The 23068-nt window shown below is 35.7% G+C and overlaps 1 protein-coding gene across 1 annotated transcript; it reads right to left on the reverse strand.

The window, feature by feature from the left end:
• Window positions 1–16971: 16971 nt before the first annotated feature.
• LOC149180643 (expansin-B11-like) lies at window positions 16972–19762 on the reverse strand. The gene is made up of 4 exons (XM_089413941.1): window positions 19657–19762; window positions 17612–17724; window positions 17335–17531; window positions 16972–17104 (listed from the first exon to the last, which is right to left on the reverse strand). Exons 1-4 carry the CDS (start codon window positions 19760–19762, stop codon window positions 16972–16974), a joined length of 549 nt encoding a protein of 182 aa, XP_089270067.1.
• Between the last annotated feature and the right edge of the window lie 3306 nt (window positions 19763–23068).

Here is a 23068-nt window from a genome sequence, read left to right on the forward strand (position 1 = left end):
ATATAAACCCTAAGATAAATATTAGAAACACTAAAATAAACATGATTAACCATTGTTTATTTTCATATTGAGACAATCCTTATCACCCAAGAGATAGATATTATAAACCCAAAGGAACAATAAACCCAAGGTATTAATACTAAAACCCCAAGGGATTATGAACCTAAGGGAATAATATTAAACCCAATGGGTTAGTATTATAAACTCGAGGCATGTAAACCCTAAGTGGAGACAATTTGTTTCATAATGTGAGATTGAACCATGATTGACCACAGTTGACCATGGTTGACCATGATTGATATTATAAACCAACGTTAATAATAAACCCAAGGGATTGATATTATGAACCAAAGGGAAAAATAAACTCAAGGGATTAATACAACCCAAGGGATTATGAACCCAAAGGAATAATATTAAACCCAAGGGACTAATATTAAAAAACTAACATTGGTAAACCCAAATATAAATATTGCAAACACTAAAATAAACATGGTTTATTTTCAGGGTGAGACAATCTTTGTCACAACGCGACATTCAACCATGGTTGGCTATGATTGGCAATGGTTGACCATCATTGATATTATAAACCTAAAGGAATAATAAACAAAAGGGTTTCATATTATAAACCCAAAGGAATAATAAAACCAAGGGATTACTACTAAAACCCCAAGGGAATAATATTAAACCTAAGGGACTAATATTAAAAACCCAACATTGGTAAACCCAAATATAAATACTACAAACACTAAAATAAAAATGGTTTATTTCCATGGTGAGACCATCATGATCACAATGCGACATTCAAACATGGTTGACCATGGTTGGCTATGATTGATAATGGTTGACCATCATTGATATTATAAACCCAAAGGAATAATAAAACCAAGGGATTAATACTAAATCCCAAGGGGTTATGAACCCAAGGGTATAATATTAAACCTAAGGGACTAATATTATAAACCCAAGATTGATAAACTCAAATATAAATATTACAAACACTAAAATAAACATGGTTTATTTTCATGGTGAGACAGTCCTTGTGAGAATGTGACATTCAACTATCATTGACCATGTTTGGTTATGATTGACAATGGTTGACCATGATTGATATTATAAACCTAAGGGAATTATAAACCCAAGGGTTTGATATAATAAACCCAAGAGAATAATACTAAAACCCCAAGAGAATAATACTAAAACCCCAAGGGATTATGAACTGAAGGGAATAATATTAAACCCAAGGGACTAATATTATAAACCCAACATATATAAACCCTAAAATAAATATTATAAACACTAAAATAAACATGATTGACGATCGTTGATTTTCATATTGAGACAATCATTATCACAATTTCATGTTGGACCCATGGGGGCTTCACTCAATGAACCTATGACATAGCATGTACGTTCATGGCATACTAAACAATACTCTTAATTTGAATAATTATTGGAAAATACCTCTAAAAATTACATTATTTAACCCCCTACCAATACAAACCCAATACACCTTCCCAATTTAAAAAACCCTACTTTCACTAGCTATTGTAGTTATCCTTTTTTTCATTGACATTTTCTATACCTCTTTATTTATTTTCATTAACTTTGAGCTCCATTTTTTATACCTGCCAATATAAAAACCCTTTACCCTCTATTATATACTTAATATATTATGTCAATTTTCCCTCAATATATATCCCCCAATATGAATGCACGTGGTATGATATTGCTCTTCCAGTGAAGCCCCTGTGGCTGGACCATGGTTGACCTGGGAATAATAAACCCAAGCGATTGATATTATAAACCCAAAGAACAACAAACTGAAGGGACTAATACTAAAACCCCAAGGGATTATGAACCTAAGGGAATAATATTAAACAAAAGGGACTAATATTATAAACCCAAGGTACACAAACCCTAAGATAAATATTAAAAATACTAAAATAAACATGGTTGAATTAATAAATCCTAAGAATTAATATTTTAAATCCAAGGGCTTAATAAACCAAAGGGATTATTAATATTATAAACCCAAGGAACAATAAATCTAAGGGATTAATACTAAAACCCCAAGGGATTATGAACCTAAGGGAATAATATTAAACCAAAGGGACTAATATTATAAAACCAAGTTTTATAAACCCTAAGTGGAGATAATGTTTTTCATAATGTGAGATCAGACCATGATTGACCATAGTTGACCATGGGCGGTTATGGTCAACCACGATTTCTATTATAAACCAAGTTAATAATAAACCCAAGGGAATAATATTAAACCCAAGGGACTAATATTAAAAACCCAACATTGGTAAACCCAAATATAAATATTACAAACACTAAAATAAACATGGTTTATTTTCATGGTGAGACAATCCTTGTCACAATGCGACATTCAACCATGGTTGGCTATGATTAACAATGATTGACCATCATTGATATTATAAACCTAAGGGAATAATAAACCCAAAGGATTGATATTATAAACCGAAAGGAATAATAAACCGAAGGGATTATGAACCGAAGGGAATAATATTAAACCCTAGGTCCTAATATTATAAATCCAACATTGGTAAACACAAATGCTACAAACACTAAAATAAACATGGTTTATTTTCATGCTGAGACAATCCTTGTCGCAATGAGACATTCAGCCATGGTTGACCATAGTTGGCTATGATTGATAATGGTTGACCATGATTGATATTATAAACACAAAGGAATAATAAACCCAAGGGATTAATATTAAAACCCCAAGGGATTATGAACCCAAGGGAATAATATTAAACCCAAGGGACTAATATTATAAACACAACATTGGTAAACCCAAATATAAATATTTCAAACACTAAAATAAACATGGTTTATTTTCATGGTGAGAAAATCCTTATCACAATGCAACATTCAACCATGGTTGACCATGGTTGGCTATGATTAAAAATGGTTGACCATGATTGATATTATAAACCTAAGGGAATAATAAACCCAAGGGATTGATATGAGAAACCCAAAGGAATAATAAACCCAAGGGATTAATACTAAAACCCCAAGAGACTAGGGGTTATATACCTAGGGCTTATAGTATTAATCCCTTCAGTTTAATATTATTCCCTTGGGTTTATATTCCTTAGGGTTTATAGTATTAATCCCTTGGGTTTGTTATTCCCTTGGGTATATAATATCAATGAGTTTAATATTAATAAACCTAATGGATTGATATTATAAACCCAAGGGATTAATACTAAAAACCCTAGGGAGTATCATTAACCCAAGGGAATAATATTTAAACCAAGGGATTAATACACATTGTGAGACAATCTTTCTCACAATGAAACGTTGGACCTTCGTTGACAAAGATTTATTTTCATATTGAAATAATATTTTTCATAATATGATGTTGGACCATGGTTGACCATGATTGCCCATGGTTGATGATCGTTGACAATGGTTGTCCATGGTAGATTTCAGGGAAAATTTTAAGAACCCCCCCTAAATTTATAAATATAATAAATGGGCGAATCTCCATGGTATGTAGGAAAAATGGAAGGCGATTTTATCAATAATATAATATGTATATATAATTTTTTGGCGAATCTCTCACCACGCATGGCGAATATTTTACTCAATTATAAAATATTGTAAGATCTTGGCGAGTCTTTCAGTAAATAATAAAACTTTGTAAAGTCCTAGTGAATCTTAGCATAGGCTACATGCTGGTTTAATTCCCCCATTTAAATAAGCTACATTCCAAGTGAATACCATGGGTCAATACCATGTGCCATTTTGGTGAATACCATGGGTCAATACCATGTGCCATTTTTATTTTTATTAATTCTAATATTAGGGTTAATAATGGTTTTTTGCATGGTATTAATAACAATCTAGTCCATGGTATTTGTCCCATAGTATTTTGGCCATAGGTTTCACCTAAATATAACCCATTTTTTGAGTGTTCGTAAATATAAGGTGACTTATGGAGTAAATATAAAAAAATGTTTTATTTGTTTACCATACCTCTCGTTTATTTATATTTTTATTAATTTACCATACCTCTTTTACAAATATGGTATTTGGCCCATAGGATTCACTTAAATAAAACCTCTTTCTTGAGCCTTCATAAATAGAACGAGGGTTATGGACTAAATATAAAAAGAGGTTTTATTTATTTACGATACGTCTAGTTTATTTATATTATTATTTATTTACCATACCTATTGAGTAAGTATAAAAAGACGTTTTATTTATTTACCATACCTCCACTTTACTTATATTTTTATTTGTTTACATATAAGGTGACTTATGGAGTAAATATAAAAAATGTTTTATTTATTTACCATACCTCTCATTTATTTATATTTTTATTAATTTACCATACCTCTTTTATAAATATGGTATTTGGCCCATAAGATTCACTTAAATAAAACCTATTCTTGAAAATGGGCGAATGGATTCACTTAAATAAAACCTATTCTTGAAAATGGGCGAATGGAAGGTTGTAAGTCCTAATTTCGAGGGCTAAATTTACCTTTTTTACCCTCTCCCTTAAAATAAGGTGGGCTATTTGAGGTGATTTGTAAAAATGTACTATCATACAAAATATTCGCCCACTAAAAATTTAAAACCCCTTAATTTCGCCAAAGGGCGAACATTCGCCCCTAAAATTATCCTTGGTAGATTTTCATATCGAGACAACCTTCATCAGAATGCAATGTTGGACCATAGTTGACCATGATTATAACCCAAGAGATTTATATTAAACCAATTGATTAATATTATAAACCTCTTGAATAATATTATACCCTAGGAATATGAACCCTTATATTAATAAACCCAAGGGATCAATATTATAAACTGTAGGGAATGATAAACCTTAGAGATTAATACTAAAAACCAAAAAGGATTATAAACTCAAGTGAATAATATTAAACCCAGGGTATATAAACCCTAAGATAAATATTATAAACCCCAAAATTAACATGGTTGACCCACATTTACCATGGTTGATTTCATACTCACACAATCATTATAACAATACAACGTTAGACCATGGTTGACCAGTGTTGTTACAATGTGATATTGGACCATGAGACAATCTCTGACACAATGTCACCATGGTTATTGACCATGGTTGATCATGATAATAAACCCAAGGAATTTATATTCAAACCAAGGATTAATATTATAAACCCTATGAATAATATTATACCCTAGGAATATGAACCCCTCGATTAATAAACCCAAGGGATTGATATTATAAACCCAAGGGATTTTAATAAACCCAAGGGGTTACTACTAAAACCCCAAGGGATTTCAAACCCAAGGGAATAATATTAAACCCAAGGGATTAATATTATAAAACCAAGGTATATAAACCCTAAGATAAATATTATAAAATCCAAAATAAAGACGATTGACCATGGTTTACCATGGTTGATTTTCGTGTTGAGACAATCTTTGTGACAATGTGACCTTGGACCATGGTTGACCATGGTTGATTTTGATATTGAGACAATCTTTTTCATAATGTGGCATTGGACCATGGTTAACCATGGTTGACCATGAGTATAAAACCAAGGTATTTATATTAATATACCTAGGGTTTATATACCTAGGGCTTATAGTATTAATACCTCTATTTAATATTATTCCCTTGGGTTTATATTCCCTAGGGTTTATAGTATTAATCCCTTGGTTTGATTCTTCCTTTGGGTATATAATATCAATGAGTTTAATATTAATATACCTAATGGATTGATATTATAAACCCAAAGGATTAATACTAAAAACCCTAGGGAGTATAAACCCAAGGGAATAATATTTAACCCAAGGGATTACTACACATTGTGAAACAATATTTGTCCCAATGCAACGTTTGACCTTGGTTTACCAAGATAAATTTTCATATTGAAATAATCTTTGTCACAATATGACGTTGGACCATGGTTGACCATTATTGACCATGGTTGACGATGGTTTTCCATGGTAGACTTTCATATTGAGACAACCTTTGTCACAATGCGACGCTGGAACATAGTTGACCATGATTATAAACCCAAGGTATTTATATAAAACCAATTGATTAATATTATAAACCCTTTGAATAATATTATGCCCTAGGAATATGAACCCTTGGATTAATAAACCCAAGGGATCATTATTATAAACCCAAGGGAATGATAACCCTAAGAGATTAATACTAAAAAATCAAAGGATTATAAACCCAAGGGATTAATATTATATAACCAAGATATATAAACCCTAAGATAAATATTATAAACTCTAAAATAAACATGGTTGACCCTCGTTTACCCTAGTTTATTTTCATACTCACAAAATCTTTGTAACATTGCAACATTGGACCATGGTTGACCATGCTTGTCATAATGTGATATTGGACCATGAGACAATCTGTGACACAATGTGACCATGGTTATTAACCATGGTTGACCATGATAATAAACCGAAGGAATTTCTATTCAACCCAAGGATTAATATTATAAACCCTATGAATAATATTATACACTAGGAATATGAACCCTTCGATTAATAGACCCAATGGATTGATATTATAAACCCAAGGAATTATAATAAACCAAAGGGGTTAATACTAAAACCCTAAGGGATTGAAAACCCAAGGGAATAATATTAAACCCAAGGGTGATCCAGATTTAAGCAGGAACGCAACAAATTACAGAGATAACCATATACACAAAGATGCAGCGGAAATAATACTTCATTTCATTAATGGAAAATACTGACATATGCTTACAAACAGAAATGGCAATAAACTAGCTAGGGCGATGGTAGCTTATCTCTGAGAAGAGATGTGATGGCTACATGCCTCTGAACTGTTCTGAACAGTATTACAATGAGGCTCGAAGGCCTATTTATTGTTGAGAAACAATGGAAAACCCTTCACATACCGAAACCTAACCCTAGAAGATGAAACGCCAAATTGTGGGCCCCGTTTGGGTAAATTGGTACATCAATTTCCCGGGGTCGTAACTTTGGCATACGATCTCCGTTTGACGCGTACGATAGCTCGTTAGAAAGATCTATCCGAGTACTACCACTTTGGGAGGCAACATAGGGCTCGGTTGCCCCAGAATTCCAAAAAAACGTCGTTTAGGGCCTCAAAACGGCTCCGGAAGTTCAGGACCCGAAAAACTGCTAAAAATAGTAAACTGTGCTACAATTAAGGAAACTGAAAATGCTGAGAAAGACAATGGTGGGGGTCCAGGTGGACCTGGCAGGTGGCCACCAATATCCGCCTGGATCATTCCTCCCCCCTTAGGAAGCAATGGTCCCCATTGCGTTGAGCTCCTCCATGAGATGAGGAAACCTCTGCTGAACTTGTTCCCTGGTGAGCCACTTGCCCTGCTGAAGGAGTTGGCCTGCTTTGACAACTCGATACAGTTGGATATGATGTTGGCGAGTGTTCTTGATCTGTGTGTCCATGATCCGATCAGTTGCAGCTTGTTCCATGCAATCTGGATTTAATTCTGTGGGTTTGAGCTGTTCTGCAATGTCGGATGTGTCTAGCAATGGTGGAAAGTATGGCCGAAGGCGGTCCACATTGAACACTGGGTGCAGGCCAAGGAATGGGGGAATGCTGAGCTCAAATGCATTGTCTCCCATAGCCTTAGTAATGGTGTAAGGACCATATCGAAGTGGTCTCAATTTCCGATAGGCTCCAGTAAGGCGTTCCTTTTGCAAATGCAACCAGACTTTGTCGCCCACCTGAAACTTGTGTGGCACCCGGTGTTGATCATGTCGCTGCTTGTACTTGGCATTTGATTTCTCAAGAATGTCATGGACCTGCTGGCGAATATGTTGGATGCGCTCAATGAAGCTGGTGGCCTTATCTGTTTCGGACTGGACATGAGCTGAATTCATGTGAGTAGCTGCAAGTGGCATGGCCACATCAATGGGGCATAGTGGCTGGAATCCTAAACCCACCTGAAAAGGGCTATGGCCAGTGGAGCTGTGAAGAGCTCGGTTGTAGCTGTGCTGAACATAGGGGAGGCTCTCGTCCCATGTGCGTGGATGCTTTGAGTTATACATGCGCAGAATGTGCACAATCATCCTGTTGACAACCTCTGTCTGGCCATCAGTTTGAGGATGGAAGGCTGTGGACTTCGTGAGTTTGGTGTCCAGCATTGACCAGAGACTGGACCAAAATGTGCTGAGAAACCGACTGTCCCGATCTGAGATGATAGACTGTGGGATCCCAAAGTGCACCCACACTCGTTCAAAGAAGAGTTTAGCAGTGGCTTCTGCTGTGATATTCTTCTTGCAGGCCATCATAATGGCCATCTTTGAGAACCTGTCGACGACCACAAAAACACAGTCATTTCCATGCTTAGTGGAAGGAAGGCCTGACATGTAATCCATGGAGATGGATTCCCAAGGTCGACTAGGGGTAGGCAACGGGGTATAGAGGCCTTGCTTCTTAATGGTCGGTTTGGCAATGGCACAGGCAGTACATGATCGGATGTACTTCCCAACATCCTGTCGAAGATTCGGCCAATAGAAATAGTTTTGCAGTACTGCCACTGTTTTCTCGACCCCGAAATGCCCAGCAGCCCGACTGTAGTGTGCTTCCCAAATCATCTTGGCACGCTCGCTTGAAGGAACACAAAGGTGACCGAGGTGGCATAATAGGGCATCCTGGAGGTGAAAATCTGCAACCTGCCGACCCTCCAAGAGTGTCTGGTATGTGTGGCCGAATTCTGGGTCGCTTTTGTAGAGAAGTGGCCAATCAGAAGTCTCGTGCCCGCAAGAGTTGAGCACGGTGGTTAGCGCCATGATCGGTGGTCGACTGAGGCAATCTGCAACATTATTGGTGCTGCCCTTTTTATACTTGATATTCAAGTGAAACTGTTGCAGGTATGTAGACCACTTCTGATGGCGATCATTCTGCAATTTCCCTTGGGTCTGTATGAATTGCAGAGGTCGGTGGTCTGTGTGGATGACCGTTTCCTTCCCCAAAATGTAATGCTTCCATTGTCGGCAGGCCTGTACAATGGAATACATCTCTTTATCATAAGTGGGGTACTTCCGGACTGTGTCTGAAAGTGTTTCACTGTGATATGCCACTGGATGTCCATGTTGAGTAAGGACTGCCCCAATAGCATAGTCAGAGGCATCTGTCTCGACCTCAAATGGTTGTTGTAAATCTGGTAACGCGAGCACTGGTGCCGTGCAGAGGCGATCCTTCAACTCCCTGAATGCCTTCTGTTGAGATTCAGACCAAAAGAATTTTGCTTTCGCCCCGCCCTTGGTGACTTGACTCAAGGGCCAAGAAATATGAGAAAATCCCAACACAAACCTGCGGTAGAAGTTGGCAAGACCTAGAAAGCTGCGGAGCTCTGTTAGAGTGGTTGGAGAGGGCCAATCCCGAATGACTTGGACCTTGGCTGGATCGACATGCACCCCCTGTTCATCAATGATGTATCCCAGATACTGGACCTCGGTCATGCCAAAAGTGCATTTCTCCAAATTGGCACATAGCTTGTGTTGCCGCAGTGTTTGGAGAACCTGTCGGATGTGGTGGAGGTGCTCTTCCCAACTCTGGCTGAAGATCAGAATGTCATCCAAGTATACTACTACAAAGGAGTTGGTGAATGGCCGCAAGATGTCATCCATTAGCCTCATAAAGGTTGCAGGAGCATTCGTCAATCCGAAAGGCATGACCAACCATTCGAAGAGGCCCTCCTTGGATTTGAAGGCAGTCTTCCACACATCTGAGGGTTCAATTGGTACCTGGTGATATCCTGACTTCAGATCGATCTTGCTGAAATATTTCGCCCCCTTTAGTTGGTCTAGGAGGTCATCAATCCGCGGGATCGGGTACCTATTACGGACAGTGATCTTGTTCAGCGCCCGATAGTCAATACAGAGTCTCCACGTCCCATCCTTCTTCTGTACCAACACTATCGGGCTCCCACAGGGCGAAGAACTCGGACGGATGTGACCTTTCTGTAGGAGCTCCTGAATCTGCCTCTTGATTTCATTGTTCTCTAGAACGGAGCGCCGATAAATTGGTCCATTGGGTAGCGGCGCACCTGGGGTCAGATCAATGGAGTGCTTGACTTGACAGTGCAGAGGAACCCCTGCCGGGGAGGTGAAGATGTCTTTGTACTCCTCCACAATCTTGTCCATTTGTAGCTGCCGTGCAGAGGGACCTCGTTTGGAGGCCGCGGCCACTGTCTTCTTCTTCCCTTGAGGGCGTATCATCAGGAAAACAAATTTCCTGGTTTTGGAAATGATCTTACTGCATTGTTTTGCAGTAATCAAAGAGATGGCGGCAGGTGGTGGTACCTCTGGTATCCTGAACAACTTATTTCCCAATGTAATAATAACAGCACGGGGCCTTGATTCATACACAGCATGTCGCTTCCACAAGTATGGTTGTCCTAGTAATACATCACAAACTTCAAGGGGAGCAATGTCACACAATACCTCATCCGTGAAGGGCTTGATGTTGTATGGAAGGCGACACTGCTGGCTCACGCGAAGATCTCGCCCTTGGTAAAGCCACCCAATGGTGTATGGTTGTGGATGTGCTGTGGTCGGTAAGCCCAACCGCTTCACGACCTCTGCCGAAATGAGGTTCTTTTGACTCCCGCTATCAACAATGAACTGTATCGGGGAGCCCTTGACCCACATCTGGGAGTGGAAGAGACGCTCCTCCTCCTCTGGATCTTCGGGTTCATTTTTCTGGATCTTTGCGGTAGCAACAGTGGCGCTGGGATCCGCATCAATGATCTGCTTCCCTTTTTCATACCCCTTATCGGGTTCTGACTCAGAGTCGGAACATGCATCTGATTCTGAAACCTTTAGCTCAGCCACCAGTGACTGTTTGGCCCGACACTCACTTGTGTTGTGAGTGGAGCTCTTATGGAACTCGCACCATTTTCCAGTGTCCTTTCTCGGCTTCGCGGCGTTGCTCTTTGCTTGCAGCTTCAGCTGGTTGTCTTGGGCTGTCCCGCCTTGGCTTTGTCCTTTGTTCTGTGGTTTAGGGGCACCTTTCCCCTGCTTTGGATTCGCAGATCCAAAGTCTCGCTTCTTTTGTTTAAACTTCTGCTCGACTTTGACGGCATACCGGTATGCTGCGCCGAGCGAGGGGATGTTTAGGAACTGTATTTCTTCCTGGATGTACTTGTGCAGGCAGCCACGGTATTTGAGTATCAAATGTTGCTCCGAATCCTTGATACCCAACTTTGTGCGAAGGGTATGGAAAAGATTGGTGAACTCCGGCACATCTTGGTCCCTTCCCTGCCGCAGCGTGGTCCACTTTATGTATTCATCCTCATAGCTTCCGACAGGGTAGTACTGCTCCTTGATGGCATCCCGGAACGAATCCCAGGTGGGTGCGGCTGAAAATAGTGAGCCAGTACTTTCATCCTTCTGCTCGCAGTAGGTTTCCCACCAGTCCTTGACGTGGGGGGCTGCTTTGAGAAGAGCAAAAACAATCTTTTCCCGACTCGAAAATTCATGAACAGAAAAATAACCCTCTAGCAGATTTAACCATTTATCTACGGCATCGGCGTCTATCTGACCCTCGAATATGGGGATTTCAAAATTAACTTGTACCTTAAAGGGTGTGGCGTTTCCAGAGGAGCTGCTGGAAGCCGATGCGCCGCTTCTGGGTAGCCGCTGAAGGATCTGTGCAAAGCTGTCCATCATCGCGTTCCGTTGTCGCTCGAGCGCTTCTTCGAGCAAGATTTTGATGGGATCTCCTGCCCCCTCGTCTTTCTTCTCGTCCGCCATGGGAGGCCGTCGGGATTTGCGAGGCTGGTCTTGCAAAGGTTCAACCAGTTCAAGCCCTAACTCCTTATATCCCGACCTTGTTGGGGACATGCAAAGAAAAACAAAGAAAAGCAGACCGCTCTGATACCACTGATCCAGATTTAAGCAGGAACGCAACAAATTACAGAGATAACCATATACACAAAGATGCAGCGGAAATAATACTTCATTTCATTAATGGAAAATACTGACATATGCTTACAAACAGAAATGGCAATAAACTAGCTAGGGCGATGGTAGCTTATCTCTGAGAAGAGATGTGATGGCTACATGCCTCTGAACTGTTCTGAATTGTATTACAATGAGGCTCGAAGGCCTATTTATTGTTGAGAAACAATGGAAAACCCTTCACATACCGAAACCTAACCCTAGAAGATGAAACGCCAAATTGTGGGCCCCGTTTGGGTAAATTGGTACATCAATTTCCCGGGGTCGTAACTTTGGCATACGATCTCCGTTTGACGCGTACGATAGCTCGTTAGAAAGATCTATCCAAGTACTACCACTTTGGGAGGTAATATAGGGCTCGGTCGCCCCAGAATTCCAAAAAAACGTTGTTTAGGGCCTCAAAACGGCTTCGGAAGTTCAGGACCCGAAAAACTGCTAAAAATAGTAAACTGTGCTACAATTAAGGAAACTGAAAATGCTGAGAAAGACAATGGTGGGGGTCCAGGTGGACCTGGCAGGTGGCCACCAATATCCACCTGGATCAAAGGGATTAATATTGTAAACTCGAGGTATATAAACCCTGAGATTAATATTATAAACCCTAAAATAAACATGGTTGACCATGGTTGATTTTCATGCTCAGAAAATCTTTGTCACAATACGATGTTGGGCCATGGTTGACCATTATTGATTTTCATATTGAGACAATCTTTGTCATAATGTGACATTAGACAATGGTTGACCATGACTCACCATGGTCGAAAATCCTGACCATGGTTCATTTTTATAGTGAGACAATATTTGTCACAATGCAATATTAGACCATAGTTGACCATGATTGATTTTCATATCGAGACAATATTTGTCACAATGCGACGTTGGATCTTGACTGATTTTCATATTGAGAAAATCTCTGTCACAATGTGTCATTAAACCATGGTTAGCCATGATTATAAACTCAAGATATTAATATTGAACCCAAGGATTAATATTATAAACCCTATAAATAATATTATACCCTCGGAATATGAACCCTTATATTAATAAACCCAAGGGATTATAAACCCAAGGGAATAATATTAAACCCAAGGGATTAATATTATAAACCCAATGTATATAAACCTTAAAATAAACATGGTTTACCATGGTTTACGATTGTTGATTTTCATATTGAGACAATCTTTGTTACAATGTGACGTTGGACCATGGTTGAGCATGGTTGACCATCATTATAAACCCAACGGATTTATATGAAACATAAGCATCAACATTATAAACCCTATGAATAATATTATACCCTACGAATATGAACCCTTAGATTAATAAACCCAAGGGATTAATATTAAACTCCAGAATGCGATGTTAGACCATGGCTTATTTTCATATTGAGAAAATTCTTTGTCACAATGTGACGTTGGACCATGGTTGACTATGATTATAAACCCAAGGGATTTATATTGAACCCAAAGATTAATATTATAAACCCCATCAATAATTATACCCTAGAAATATGAACCCTTACATTAATAAACGCAAGGGATTGATATTATATACCGAATGGATTAATACTAAAAACCCAAGAGATTATAAAACTCACAGATCAATATTAATGAATGCTTAGATTAATAAACCCAAGGGATCGATATTATAAATTCAGACTAGGTAATAATAAAACCAAGGGATTAATACTAAAAACTGAAGGGATTATAAGCCCAAGGGAACAATATCAAAACCTATCGATTAATATTATAAACTCAAGGTATAAACCCTAAGATAAATAGTATAAATCCTAAAATAAACACGAGATTGTGATCAAATTCGGAAGACTTCGTTCATATTTCACATATCTCAAAAGGTTAGATGAAATTGCACAATCAAATTTGGGAGGCTTTTATCAAATTAATTATATGAAAAGATAATTGCATACTAATAGTATGATTTTGCAAATCACATAATGAAATTTGTTGGAGATGACCAAATTTACAAGATAAGTCTATGATCAAATTTCTCAAATCAAAATCAACAAAGCCTAATCAATTTTGCAACCCATGGTATGGAATTGCCAAACCACTTAGAGACACTTAGACACTTATCTGTGTTATTGTTCTTTCATAAGAGTTTGAAGTGGGTTTGTCTATCGAGCATGTAATGCTCCCACTTCATCTCTACCACTACCTATCTGAGTGTAAAGCGAAGAGATGAGAGATTTCTCTCAAAACTTCACCTCTTCATTACTCAATTATTATAGTTAACTTAATCAAATTAATCAAAATTAAATAATATATGCAAAGAAATGTAAATATGTTCTCACCAATTTAAAATTATTAATTATAGCATTTTATTGAATATTTCAATATCTTAAACTCTAACCACACAATTTAAAATCAAGGCTCTATTCTCTAATATTCCATCCATTTCTAGTATATATTAACTCCACTCTTAAGAATATTTTAAAAGACACTATTCTCTAACACCCCATTTCTAATATAAAAATCAACAAAGCCTCGTTAACCAACAAAGCCAATGGTACGAAGTTGCCCAACCACTTAGAGGCACTTAGACACTTATCTGTGCTATTGTTCTTTGATAAGAGTTTGAAGTGGGTTTGTCTATCAAGCATGTAATGCTCCCACTTCATCTCCACCGCTACCTTGCATTTTGACAAGGATTGTCTCATTATAGAAATCCACCATGGTCAACCATGTTTATTTAGGGTTTAAAATATTTATCTTAGTGTTTATATACCTTGGGTTTATATTTTTTTATCCCTTGGGTTTATAATATCAATCCCTTGGGTTTATTAATATAAGAGTTCATATTCCTAAGGTTTAATATTATTCCCTTAGGTTTATAATCCCTTGGTTTTTTAGTATATGAAAATCAACCATGGTCCAATGTCGCATTGTGACAAGGATTGTCTCAATATGAAAATCAACCATGGTTAACCATGGTCAACCATGTTTATTTTAGTGTTTATAAAATTTATCTTGCAGATTATATACCTTGAGTTTGTAATATTAGTTCTTTGGGTTCATAATCCCTTGCGGTTTTAGTATTAGTCAATTGGGTTTATAATATCATTCCCTAGGTTTTATTATTTCAAGGGTTCATATTCCTAGGGTTCATATTTATATTACATAATTTTAAATTAAATAATAATAAACAACACTTAATATTAAATAATTATTATTATATAGAAATCATTATTATTAATTATAGTGATAATATCAATATTTTTATCGCTATAGTTTTTTTTATATTATTATTTTTATTGTTACATATTTGTCAATAGTAGATATAAATGAAGCCTTAGGCTATATCAACCACATTAATATTTTTAATATGGTTGTGCTAGTATACCGCAAGTTGAAATAATATCAGTCCTATCAATGAATTATATAATTTTAATTTTTCTCGCTTGTTGGTTGATAAATAAGTTTTAATATCTTATTTTTTGGATTTCATATATATGTGGTAAGGAAAGGTACTTGTATTTCATTTATATAACAAAAGAAAGTACAATATCTTAGTTTAAGCATTCTTGTAGTTCTTATGAGGCTTGGTCATATATCTTTCTATATAATCATACATATATCTAAAGAAATATCTAAAAGATTATATACATATCCAAAAAATTTCCAAACTTGGGATATTGATTTATCTTATTGTACTATCCACCAATTCTTGAAAGAGATTGAGCTTTTACATTTTAGAAAAGAGCAACTATTACCCTATGAATCTTGATTTTAACATTTTATTTATAAAACAACTTCATAAACCTCTATAACAATAGTTTTATGCATATTTTAATGCATAAGATCAATATAAAATTTGATTTGCTTCTTATTCTATTTAATATCGCAGCCATAAAAATAATATTTATTACTCAATATAAAGAGAATTTTTTCCATAGTAGTAGTACTCTTTTTCTATTAGTTATAATAATTTTTGCTATTAATTATTTTTAATTTTTATAATTTTTCCTATTAATTATTTTTAGTTTTTACAGTTTTGCATAAGCATAACGTATTATGCTATATATTACACTTATTAGAGTTACAAATAGTGTTCTTATATTTATTAAATGCTCATAATTTTTTTTTGAAATAAATTATGTATGAAGTACCTAAGCAACTAGGCTACATATTACACTTGTTAAAGTTACAGAAAGTGTTTTTATATTTATTAAATGCTCATCATTGTTTTTTTAGAAATAAATTGTGTATATAAAATTTTGTGTGCTGATATCACACATGTATTAGCAAAAATTACTTCGGTGGCATATATAAAGGTAAGAAAAATAAATGCGACCTCTTAGTTGTCGAACGCAACCTAAATGGTTAGATTGGACGAGTGTGGATCAAATCAACATCCTTGGGGAAATAGGAAATAAAGGATTATATTACTGATTATTAAGAAACAAAAGAACGTACTCGTGTGCAATGCACCATTTACACACAAAACCTGAAGTCAAAATATCTACCAACCCAACCAGTAGCAGTCCGAGAGCTTAGTAGCACACGATTAGGCAATGTGTTCATATATTTGCAAAATAGTAACATGGAATGGGATCTGTTATCATGTAAATCATCCGGTAATTTTAGCAATATGAAAAGAAAAAAATTCAAAGAGATATATCAAGTCGAACATAATAGTTAATTCAGAGTCGTTAAAATTGAATATAGAGTTGAAATTAAAATGGATCTTCCTACCACAAAACCATAATTGGCTTCACATAAGAGTTTTGAGTTTTCCTCCATGAATAGAAAAAGCTCAATTTCTAACTAATAGCAAGAGTAAAATATAGGATATTAACTATTACAAAACTATAACTTGTAGTACACTGGCATCTGTATTAGCCACATGACAAATTTGTACATATGCTAAGGACCATATTATAAAACTGTAACTCCTAGTACACTAGTATCTGTATTAGCCACATGATAAATTTGTACATATGCTAAGGACCATAAGCTGCATAGGATGAGATGGTTAATCATAGTTGACGAGTGATCTGTATGTAGCACTGGGTTGCCAATTCTGTGGAATAACGTTATTTGCTGTAAGCGTTCTTCCAGTTGAAAGAGACTGCAACCGAATAGAGAATGGAGCTTGTAAAGGGCCGCTATTCAAACACCAATTTGCACCCCATAAGGTACACTATGTAACATAACAGAAGAAATAAAGGCGAATGGAGCTTGTAAAGGGCCGCTATTCAAACACCAATTTGCACCCCATAAGGTACACTATGTAACATAACAGAAGAAATAAAGGCATTATCAAGCAAGTCAAAGGAATTCAAACTCTGCAAATTCCTCTTATATATTTTATTGCCGAGTAGAAGTAGATAGGTACCGTCGGAATAAAATAGAGACGATTCCGGCATTAAGAAGATCTGAAGATGTACCAGGATATGCCATGTCAGTGAAGGAAGTACCGCTTAGATCAAAGTGTATTTTGCCGGTACCTGAGCAGATTCCACCAGGACATTCATCTGTAATCACCACAGTCACTGCAGTCTGGGAGCACACACTATTCTCCGTGCACTTTACCTGTTAACATACAACATTTAACGTGTCAAACTTTATGAATGCCTTAAAAAGTGAATAACGCAATATAAATGTAAGCATACCTGATAACAAGCTCTGCATCCTTTCCCTCCTTCGAACAGGGTTGGGCTTCCTGCAGCTACTTTTGATTGGAAGGGCTTCTCTTTCACTAGGCTGCCATATCCGCATGCACCGCCTGCAACAAAGTAATAATATACTTTCTAAGTTCATATTCTTGCACAGGTTCCATATATCCAGTGAGCCAAGGATCAATAGATTTGATGATGCAGGGATTCAACGATCCATGAGATGTCATATACAACCACAAACAGAATAAATTGTTGAATTAGTAATGCAACCACCTTCAAATCGCTTGAGAATTAGTAACGCATAGGAAATCACTCAGGTAATCCTTATAGGTGTCGGAAAACACTTGGCAAATGGTTGAACACGAGTACGTTTGAGAATGTGAAAAGGTATGGTTGAGTATGGGTACGTTTGAAACCAGAGTGTGAAAAGGTATAGTTGAACACGGGATAAACCACCCACGTATGGTAATCGTTAAATTAATGGACAAAACACTTGGCAAATGGTTGAATAGACATACATTTCAGAATATGAAGAGGTATAAGGTGCACATCTTAACTTTTAATTATTTCACAAGCTTAAGAAAACTGTCGGTGGGTTGTTCCTTTTTGATCCACGTCTTTTAGGTTAATATTTTATAATTTTTTAAAACACATTTCTAACTCATGAACATACGTGGTTATCAACAAGAGGTACAGTAAATTTTAAATCATTTTTTGTAAAAAATAAATTTAAGTATGTTTTAAACATGTGATTTAGACATGCAAGTAAGTTAGTGGTGTGAATTCTATCTATTCATATAGTGGAAACCACTAGAATATACTAACATCTTTCAATTTAGGCCATCTGATAAAAATATTAATTAAGAAAATGATTAAAGTGCCCAACTCCAATAGAAAGAATGTCTATCGCCATAAATATTTAACGTAACTATATTATTGGGTAATTTATTAATCAAACATTTATTAATAAAAAATTAATTTATTATCAAAACATTATTCTTGAACGGAAATATTTTTAACTAAAATATAAAAGCCCAAAACTTTAAAAAAAGTGATATAGGAGTAAAGAAAAATCCAAATTCCAAATTTAATAGTGTAATATAATAAATATAATTTTATGATTTAAAAGTAATTAAATAATTTGTATTGGTTTTTTTTCCTATCATATAAGGATGCCTCTGAACTATTATATATATATATATATATATGGTATAATAAAGATAATTTTATGCCTCTGAACTACTATATATATGGTATAATAAAGATAATTTTATGGGTTAAAAGTAATTAAATAGTTTGTATTAAGTTTACTTCTTCAAACATGAGGATAGCACGTTCAGATTGGATGAAGAGGTTGAGATGTCAATATTAAGACTGAACAATTAACTTAAAAAACAAATATCTTTAATTTAATAATTTTTATAATAAAAATATATATTTTATATCTAAATTTAATAAATATTTTATCCTTCTTAAATGATTAAACCACGATAATGTTAACTTTAATATCCCTAAAAGCATACTCACACATGTGTCATAACAAATACAAAATGAAACATATGTTTTATCATAATATGTATGAATGATGGGATGTCCAGATAAATATAAAGGAGACCAGTATGGCCGCAATTGCATCATATGGTGTTCGAGCATGTCACAATCTTCTTTATTTCCATGTGCGATCATTTCAGAGCAGCTAATTCTGTGGTATTGAATGACACTCAATGTAGAGTTATTTAGCACCACCACACAACCAGGTTCATTCTGTTATTCATTTTCAACTTCTCCATTCGGGACAGGTTCATTGTATTAGTCATTTTCAGCTTCTCTCATTCCTCAGAAGCACGCGATATAATAATCTTTGTATAAGAATTGAAAATGTTGCAAGATTACAACCATCATAATCCATTCACATGCCAAATATCCTGGCCAATAGGCCATAAATGCACGGGGTTATATATTTTTATCATTAGATTTTGGCAAGCTCCATGGATTTAACCCATGAACAAATTGGTTATTTGTTACTACCATAAACATACCCTCGTCATGTAAATGGTGGTTGATTGTGTATCGGCAAAAGAATGGAAATATAACCAAAACCAGGAAAAATGAGGTACCGTTTATTGGGAAAGCTCTTTTTGCCATGCAACTTTTTAGGTACTTTTCGTTTGGAAGGCTCTATTTTTGCTGGGTACTTTTTCGCATATGTACAAAAGAATTAAAAGATAACTACTCCCCCATGAAGTATATGGAAAAGAAGTCGAAACTAAGAAAATTGAGCGCCAAAGAATGAAGAGAATTGAAAGATAACGACTCCCCCTGAAGTATATGGAAAAAAAAAAGAAGAAGTCAAAACTACGAACAGTGAGGTGCCATTCATTAGGCAGGCTCTTTTGATCTCGCTACTTTTGAATCCAACCAGAGTAGAGTCATGGCGTCTCGTCACTTTTCAATACAATAAAGAGTTATGCATGTGATATATGGCATGTCGTCTAGTCATTTTTCATTCCAGTGAACGAGACTTGTCCATATAACACATGCCATAATGCCACCGACTCAGAATCTCTTGCTTTTAAGGTCATCTAACATTTTTCATTCCAGTGAACGAGGCTTGTCCATATAACACATGCCATAATGCCACCTACTCAGTATCTCTTGCTTTTAAGGTAATCTAATTCCATAACGCTTGTCCATATAACACATGCCATCATGCCACCTACTCAGTATCTCTTGCTTTTAAGGTAATCTAATTCCATAAGTGCTCACTTATGAAAATGTTCGATTCTTTTGCTTTTGAGGTCTTCTAATGTCAGAAGTGCTCATTTATGAAAATGTTAGAATCATTGGAAAGCTATTTCATATAAGACACGACAAACAATTTGATTGTATTGGTCAATGGCATGTTCCTACGCTAAAATGAACTTGGTAAGAAATAAGAAACAAGTACATAAAAAGGTGATAAGATTGTTGAAAGATGAAAAGTATGATGAATTATATATATTAGAAAAATCTATCATAATTTCGCTATTTGTGAGTGAAGAATGGAGGCTGACTTATCATTTGTTATTAAAAAATATCAAGTTCTTTAAAATTACTTACTAGTGATGTTTAAAGAGATAAATTTTCATGATGCCTTTGAATCTTGAGCTATTAATCTGCTTTGTTACTACCTTTAATAAAAACTTTTAACAAAAAAACAGTTTAAATTTTAAAAATATATAATTTTTCATTATCAAATGTAATTATTCATTTAACAAAAATTGTTATTTTAAAATTATAATTATTTTTATGGCTGGTCTAATGAGGCAACAATTTAGCTAGGTGAACATTTCAATTTTGATTTCAAAGAACAGATTGAGAGTTTGAATTTTTTGTTAAACATAAAAATAGATTCAACACTATCAAAAACCTCTTGTGCATCCAAAATCCTTAAGCTTATCAAGGTTAAACCATATTTCCAAAAATTTCTGTCATGTTTTCTCAAAATCTTACCTAAATTATTTGTTTTCCTCGTAAAAAGCATACTATAAAAGTGATTAAATTATTTCACTATTTGACAACTATAACCCAAATTTCGAAAAATGTCTGGAGGAAAAATTTCCATGACTTCATGGACAAAATTGTAGCGTCTTTAGAGTACTCAACTTCCAATTGGCATACGGATCGTAAGCTAGTTTATCACGTCACGACCACGTGTTATCATTTAATATCAGCTGCATCATACGGTATTCCATCACGTCACAACCATTTGATGGCACCTTGTCGTTTTCAAATGACTCGAGTCATTCAGTACCACGTCATAGCCATCAGTTAACGTTTGATGATAAAGGTTCAGTGTATTATTCATTTTCAGCGTCTTTCATTTCACAATGAAACTTAAGGAGAAATACATTTACCATATATATCACAAACTAAATAATTTAATTAAAAAATAATAAAATATGGTTTTAAAATATAAATAGATTAAACTATTTATACAGAGACATGACGTTAATTTTAACATTTTTAATTTACATGAAGGATACATATATTCACAAATGTGCTGTGCCCACAATGAAGCTTCCGAGAAATACACGATGTCTTTTATCATAATTTCTGTGGATTCATGCATGTACTTCAAAAATCAATCATTATATGTGTATGCATGATGGCATATACAATTGCGTTCTACGAAATTCGTTCACGTCACACACATGTGGTGCGGTATCAAACATTTGATAGTACGGTATTCCATCGTTTGATACCACCTTTTACTTTTTCCATTTCCATGTTCTATTCAATGACTCATTCGCTCAATGCACAGTCATTCACTTACCACCTCATAGCGATCACTTACCATTTGAGAATCCGGGTTCATTGTATTGGGTCAATAATATTTATTTGAAATTATATATAGTTTGTTATTTTAAAGTTTTTTTTTGGTTTATTTTCAGATTTAATTCGTTTAGAATTAAGTACAGTAAATTTTTTCACATACCTTGTAAATTTTTACAGATTTAAATTGAACTCAAATTTTTGCATCTAATTCTGACCAAAAATCCAGCTGCAATTCCAAAAGTTGCCACTCTTAAAAACTACTCATATATATGATAGATTCTCTGGAGTGATTTACCACGAGGCATATGATGACGCCAATGTCAAATTAGGCAATTCCTATTTCCGTCACAATTTTTTAATTAATGCCCCTGACATGGGGCGCTAACGCGAGAAAAAAAACTGGAAGAGAAAAAAAACTGTCTCGCGTTATATTTCCCTATCGCGCCCCATGTCAGGAGGCCTTAATTAAAAAACTGTGGCGGAAATAGGAATCGACATCAAATTATGCGTTGAGATGATAAGATACATGAAGTTGCCATCCCCTATACGATGAATGGTGAGTTACTCGCTCTGCACATCGGTTTTTGGTAAATCCTGTGACCTTTAAAACCTGTTACGTCACAAGCACGTGGTGTGGTATCAAACATTTGATAGTACGGTATTCCATCACATCACAACCATTTTTGATACCACCTTTTCTCTTTTTCCATTTCCATGTTTCATCGGATGACTCTCAATGAGTCCATGTGACCCACTCGCTCAATGCACAGTCATTCACTTACCATTTGATGGAACATGCTCGTTGTATTGGGTCAATATATACATATATATATGAGATTCTGTGTGGGCGATTTACCACGAGGCATATGATGACGCCAGCGGCACCGTCAAATTATGGGTTGAGATGATAAGATACATGGCGTTGCCATTCCCTGTACGATGAATGGTGAGTTAATCGCTCTGCACAATCACCATCTAAATAGTGGTTCAATGGATATGGAGAAAGGTGGAATATGGTTTTGGTTTTTTTTTTTAAATCTTAGTACCTTAAATACATCGAAGACGAACTGAGTTGTCTATTTGACAAAGGCAAATCCTATTTCCACCTCTATAGCAAAGTTAATGCTATAGAGG

Source organism: Pinus tabuliformis, chromosome 3_2 (genome assembly GCF_031772625.1).
Source record: "Pinus tabuliformis cultivar Carrire ecotype Pingquan chromosome 3_2, CPIR1, whole genome shotgun sequence".
NCBI classification, from domain to species: Eukaryota; Viridiplantae; Streptophyta; class Pinopsida; order Pinales; family Pinaceae; genus Pinus; species Pinus tabuliformis.

Coding starts and splice junctions, on each gene's coding strand:
- LOC149180643 (XM_089413941.1), bottom strand. CDS start 19,762: ATGGCAAAAAGAGCTTTCCCAATAAACGGTACCTCATTTTTCCTGGTT. Junction 17,725..19,656: donor CCACCATTTACATGACGAGG/GTATGTTTATGG, acceptor ACTTTGTTGCAG/GCGGTGCATGCGGATATGGC. Junction 17,105..17,334: donor GTCTCTATTTTATTCCGACG/GTACCTATCTAC, acceptor GTGTTTGAATAG/CGGCCCTTTACAAGCTCCAT.